Source organism: Aristolochia californica, unplaced genomic scaffold, assembly GCF_029961685.1.
Source record: "Aristolochia californica isolate CCGP_79_NKW_82.1479 unplaced genomic scaffold, dmAriCali1.0.hap1 SCAF_10, whole genome shotgun sequence".
NCBI classification, from domain to species: Eukaryota; Viridiplantae; Streptophyta; class Magnoliopsida; order Piperales; family Aristolochiaceae; genus Aristolochia; species Aristolochia californica.
Window position 1 is genome coordinate 19601499 of NW_027181771.1, and position 7063 is coordinate 19608561.

The window sequence follows — 7063 nt, forward strand, 5'->3', positions numbered from 1 at the left end:
TGAAAATTGCAGCAGTCACACAATGGCCTCTACCAACCAATGTCTCAGCATTACGGGGTTTTTTGGGCTTAGCCGGGTATTATCAAAAGTTCATTTCCAACTATGCGGGCCTAGCAGCACCCTTATCCAACCTGCTACATTGCAATGCCTTCCTTTGGAATGAAGAGACCAGCATAGCATTAGGAAGGAATGAAGAGACCAGCATAGCATTCCAAACTTTAAAAACAGCCCTCACCATGGCGCCGGTCTTACAGTTGCCTAATTTTGAAGAGCCATTTGTGATTGAATGTGATGCATCTGGAGGTGGTATCGGGGTAGTGCTGCAATATTCCAACCATCCTATTGCCTATTTCAGCCGCCAACTCGCATGTCATCAACACAAGTTACCAGCATATGAGCGTGAACTGATTGTCTTAGCAAAGGCAGTCCGCCACTGGAGACCTTATTTATGGGGTAGATATTTTCTTATTCGAACGGACCACTATAGTTTGAAATGTTTGTTGGATCAGCGTATTTCCACCTAACCTCAGCAGCAGTGGATCATTCAATTGCTGGGCTTTGACTTTACGGTGGAACACAATGCGGGTAGATTAAATACAGCAGCTGATGCTCTGTCACACAGATCAAAAGATGCACCACAATTATCTGCAATAAGTCACCCTACACCGGTCCTCTTGGACTCCATCAAGGTGGCAAACAGAAGCTCCCCGGAATTTCAAGAACTATTTCAGAACATTACAACTGGCAACATGCCTTCCGATTGGACACATTCTTTATAAGCACTGCATCTATTTGTCTCAATCTTCTCATCTGATTGCCACTATATTATCAGCTTATCATGACAGGTATCATGAAGGAATTCAAAAGACACTAATTCAGATCCGCAAGGATTTTTATTGGGCTGGTATGAAATCCTCCATTACCTCATATGTAGCTGCTTGTTAGGTGTGTCAATTGAACAAGGCGAAGTATTTATCTCCCGTTGGGGTGCTGCAACCGTTCATGTTTGGGCTGACTTATCTATGGATTTTATTGAGGGTCTTTTGAAGTCTTCCGTAAAATCTATTCTTTTGGTGGAAGTGGACCAATTCTCCAAGTACGATCATTTCATCCCCTTGGAGCATCCATACACAGCGGCATCAATAGCCCTGGTCTTCTTTACACACATTGTGCGCCAACACGGCATTCTGAAGTCAATTGTAAGTGATCGGGTTGTTGTTTTTACTAGTCAATTCTGGCGTGATATTTTCAAATTTTGCGGCACCAAACTGAATTATTCCTCAACATATTACCCACAATCTGATGGCCAGACAGAAGTGCTTAACCGCACCATTGCCATGTATTTACAGTGCTTGGTAGGTGACCACCCTAAATGATGGGTGGAATGCATTCCGTGGGCGGAGTATTGATACAACACTTCCTTCGACACTGCCTTACAAGAAACTCCATTTCGAGTTATGTATGGTCGGGACCCTCCACGTCTCCTTTCATATGATCATGGCTCCACCCGAGTCGATGCAATTGACAAAGCTCTCATTGATTGAGATCAGTTATTGGCCATTATTCAACAGCGACTCAACCAAGCACAGGCCTGTATGAAAGAATACTATGATCAGGGCCACAGAGATATTCAGTACAACCCAGGTGACTTTTTTTGGCTCAAGCTCCAACATTACAGGCAAGCTTCCTTAGCGGGCCGTAGGCACAAGCTCTCGCCCAAATATTTTAGGCCGTTCCAAATTACTCAGAGGATCGGGGAAGTCGCATGTAAGCTCCAACTGCCTCGAGAAGCCAAGATCCATGATGTTTTTCATGTTTCACTCCTCAAGCCTTTCAAAGGTAGTGCCCCTCCTCACAATCCTTCTTTACCACCCATGGAGGATGGACAAATATCTCTTATGCCCATAAAAATTTTGAAGGCTCATCAGAATCCGCAGCGAAGAGAAGTTTTAGTTCAATGGTGTCACAATGACGCAACCATTGCCACTTGGGAGGACCTAGACGTTTTCCAGTAGGTCTACCCCACATTTGAGCTTGTGGATAACCTCATTTTCTAGGAGGGGAGTGATGCTATGGACTCGATAGCAGAACGAGTAATCCAGAGGCGATGCGGACGAGACGATGATTCAGTAGAGCAGTGAAGTACATTAGGCAACATTTGTTCTTTTAAATTGTTAATGGCAAGTAGGAAGGCCATGAGGGAAATATTGTAATAAACAATGACTCTATAGCTTGAGCCTTGGCTTTATTAGGCTATCGAGAGGGAAGGAAAGATTCTGCAGAAAATTACAAGGATATGTGTTCTCCTTCAACAAACCAGGGTCGGTGTTCCCTTGGAACCCAAGGTGCAAGACTCCCTTTGACGAGCATGATCCCTTCTTCTTCATCGATTTCCTCCTTTCCACTTTTCCCTTCCGTTTATTCACCCTCATTCATCAGCATAGGTCATCTAGGCAGAACAAGGAGACCTGATTCAGATTCGGAAATACAAGAAACCCTCTTCCACCGTAGAATTAATAGGTCCAAGGTCAGAGACCATAACATATGTGTAACGGCTATATTATTTTTCTAAGAAATGACTATGGTTTGGGAGTCAACGCTTAGTTAAAAATCAGTCACCCACCACCTTTTCTGATGATCACAAAACCTAATATATAAAAATAAAAAAAAGTTTACAATCCCTAAAATTACAGATACTTTTTAGAATTATCGCTCTCTGCATTTGTGCATTTCCATTTTAGATATTCAATTTGCTTTTCAAATCCAAACTAGAGTTTTCACTCTCCCTTTTTTCTCCTAAACAAAAAGATAAGGCAAATAGATCACAATAAAATGAAAATTTTAGAGTTTATGTATGCAAAAAATTGAAAACAATAATAAATTTGAGTAAAGAAAATTTATTCACGCACTACAAATGAACACCAAAGTTTTTTTTATCAATGTTTGGAAAATTCCACTAGTACAACCCCTAATAGCCTGGAATTTTGTAAGAAAGAGATTTTTAATCGATCCTAACATGTTTTAAATATGGATATGCATGCTTGAAGCTTGTTGAAGATGCAAATGACCTAATGATCCAAAAATTTCAAGGAACAGAACAAATTAAATTCTCAAGTTAACGTGTGGTGGGATATTTACCCGCGTTAAACAAGCCACTTTTTGCCCATTTACGGAAGGCTGACCTCACAATCATAGATTATTGTAAATTTATTGATTGATTAATGATACATAACAACTATAATTTTTGTAAGAAATGAATTATGGTTTGGGAGTCTCAGTTAAGAATCCCTCAGCCCCCATTTTCGATAATTGCAAAACAAAAAATATAAAAAGTAAAAAGAGTTTACAATCCCTATAAATTATAGATTCTTTTTATATTTATCTCTCTCTCACGCTCTCTCTGTGTATTTGTGCATTTCATTTTTAGATGTTGAATATTTTTTCAAATACAAACTTGAGTTTTCACTCTCCCTTTTTTCTCTTGAACAAAAAGATAAGCCAAATAGATCACAAAAAAATAAAAATTTTATAGTTTATGTATGCAAAAAAAATGAAACATTAATAAATATAAGTAAAGAAAATTTATTCACACACTACAAATGAACACCAAAGTTTTTTTTGATCAATGTTTGGGAAATTCCACTAGTACAACCCTTAATAGCTTGGAATATTATAAGAAAGAGATTTCTAATTGATCTTAACATGTTTTAAATATGGATATGCATGCATGAGACATGTAGAAGATTCAAATTATGAAATGATCCAAAATTTTCAAGGAGTAGAATAAATTAAATTTTGAAATTAACTTGCAGAGGGATATTTACTCGAGCCAAACAAGCCACTTTTTTCCTATTTACAAAAAGCTGACCAAACAATCATAGATCATTGTAATGTTATTGATCGATTACTGATGAATAACAGCTATAATTTTTGTAAGAAATGACTTCTGGTTTGGGAGTCAACAATTAGTTAAAAATCCTTCGCCCTCTCTTTTCCTGACTGTAAAACCTAATATATATATATAAACTAAGAAGAGTTTACAATCCCTAAAAATTACAGCTACTTTTTGGAAATCTCTCTCAGTGCATTTGGGAATTTCCGTTTTAGATGTTCTATTTTTTTTTAAACCCTAATGTGAGTTTTCACTCTCCCTTTTTTCTTGTAAACAATAAGATCAGGAAAATAGATCACAACAAAATGAAAATTTTAGAATTTATGAATGCAAAAAATTGATAACAATAATAAATGTGAGTAAATAAAATTTATTCACAAATTACAAATGAACACGAAAGTTTTTTTTATCAATTTTTGGGAAATTCTACTAGTACAACCCCTAATAGCTTGGAATTTTATAAGAAAGAGATTTCTAATTGATCCAAACATGTTTTAAATATGGATATGCATGCATGAAACATGTTGAAGATGCAAATGACATAATGATCCAAAAATTTCAGGATGTAGAACAATTTAAATTATCAAGTTAATGTGTTGTGGGATATTTACTTGAGCCAAACAAGCCACTTTTTCCCATTTAGAAAAACCTGACCTAACAATCATAGATCATTGTAAAATTGTTGATCGATTAATGATGCGTAATTGCTATAATATTTGTAAGAAATGACTTATGGTTTGGGAGTCAACACTCAGTTAAAATACCTCCCCACCTCTTCCTTTTTCCGATGATTACAAAACCTCATAAAAAAAAACTAAAACAGTTTACAAACCCTAAAAATTACTGATATTTTTTGGAATTATCTCTCTCTGCATTGGTGCATTTCCATTTTAGATGTTCATTTTTTTTTCAAAGCCAAACTTGAGTTTTCACTATCCTTTTTTCACGTATAGAAAAAGATAAAGCAAATAGATCACAATAAAATGAAAAACTTAGATTTTATGTATGCAAAAAATTGAAAATAATAATAAATGTTAGTAATGAAAATTTCTTCATGCACTACAAATGAACACCAAAGTTATTTTATCCATGTCTGGGAAATTTCGCTAGTACAACCTTATTAGCTTGGAATTTTATAAGAAATAAATTTCTAATTGATCCTAATATGTTCTAAATATGGATATGCATGCATGAAACATGTTGAAGATGTAAATGACCTAATGATCCAAAAATTTAAAGGAGTAGAAAAAATTCAATTCTAAAGCTAACGTGCAGAAGGATATTTACCCGAGCCAAACAAGCCACATTTTTCCCATTTACAAAAAGCTGACCTAGCAATCATAGATCATTGTAAAGTTATTGATTGATTAATGATGCATAACGGCTATAATTTTTGTGAGAAATGACTTATGGTTTGGTCGTCAACACTCAGTTAAAAATCCCTTGCCCCCCCTTTTTCGATGATTACAAAACCTAATATATAAAAACAAAAATGACATTACAATCTCTAAAATTTTTAGATACTTTTTGGAATTATCTCTCTCTGCATCTGTGCATTTCCATTTTAGATGTTCAATGTTTTTTTAAAATCCAAACTTTTCTTTTCACTCTCCCTTTTTTCTGGTAAAGAAAAAGATAAGGCAAATAGATCACAACAAAATGAAATTTTTAGAGTTTATGAATGAAAAAAATTGAAAACAATAATAAATTTAGGTAAAGAAAATTTATTCACGTACTTTAAATTAACACTAAAGTTTTTTTATCCATATTTGGGAAATTCAACTAGTACAACCCCTAATAACTTGGAATTTTATAAGAAAGAGATTTCTAATTGATCCTAATATGTTTTAAATATGGGTATGCATGGATGAAATATGTTGAAGATGCAAATGAACTAATGATCCAATAATTTTGAGTAGAACAAATTAAATTCTCAAGTTAACGTGCGGTGGGATATTTACCAGAGCTAAACAAGCCACTTTTTGCCTATTTACCAAAAGTTGACCTAACAATCATAGATCATTGTAAAGTTATTGATTGATTAATGATGCGTAATGGTTATTGTTACATGTGGGACCCACCATGGTTGCATGAGCTGGTGGGACCCACCATGAGGACGTGAGAAGCCAAGATGAAACAACACACAAGCTGACATGAGTTGGATGATGAGCTGGAATAAGTTGGTAGAATTGAAGATTTAGTGGGACCCACAAAGATAACACAAGCTGGCATCTTTGTCCCATGAGCTGGAATATCTAATGGGAGCCACAAGAATATAACATGAGCTGGCATCCTCAGCCTAGCCAGCTCGTGAAGAAGGAATTGGGAAATTCAGTTTTTGGGTAAGTTAGAATATGGGTAAGTTACAATTTGTGTAAGTTCTAAATTGAGTTGAATTAAAGTTGGAAAGTGTACATAAATTATATTACTCCTCCACTATAAATAATGGAGCTTTTATTCAAGAAAAATCAAATCAAAAGCATGGAGCTCTCTCTCTCTCTCTCTCTCTCTCTCTCTCTCTCGTGTAGAAGTTCTTCTTTTTCCTTCTTTTTTCTTCTTCTCCCCTCTCTACCCAAAAGTATTCTCTCTCCTTCTTGGTTTTCTTCCCTATCTCAGCTTGCTCGAGCTAGTATTAATGTGGTCCTAAATTCAACAACTACAATTTTTGTAAGAAATGACTTATGGTTTGGGAATCAACACTCAGGTAAAAATCCCTCGCCCCCTTTTTTCGATGATTGCAAAAACAAATATATAAAAATTAAAAAGAGTTTGCAATCTATAAAAATTGCAGATTCTTTTTTAGAATTATCTCTCTTTGCATTTGTCATTTTCCATTTTAGATGTTCAATTTTTTTTAAAATCCATGTTAGAGTTTTCACTCACCCTTTTTTCTCATAAGCAAAATGATAAGGCAAATTGATCACAAAAAAAATTTAAATTTTAGAGTTTATGTAAGTAAAAAATTGAAAAAACATAAGAAATGAAAGTAAAGAAAATTCATTCACGCACTACAAATGAATACAAAAGTCTTTTTATGTACATTTGGGAAATTCCACTAGTACAACCCCAAATAGCTTGGAATTTTACAAGAAAGATATTTATAATTGATTCTAACAAGTTTCAAATATGGATATGCATGCATGAAACATGAAGACGATGCAAGTGACCTAA

The 7063-nt window shown here is 35.1% G+C and overlaps 1 protein-coding gene across 1 annotated transcript; it reads left to right on the forward strand.

Annotated features, from left to right (window-relative positions):
• Positions 1–1595: 1595 nt before the first annotated feature.
• On the forward strand, positions 1596–2015 carry LOC137942881 (uncharacterized). The gene has a single exon (XM_068788604.1). It carries the CDS (start codon positions 1596–1598, stop codon positions 2013–2015), a length of 420 nt encoding a protein of 139 aa, XP_068644705.1.
• Positions 2016–7063: the final 5048 nt, after the last annotated feature.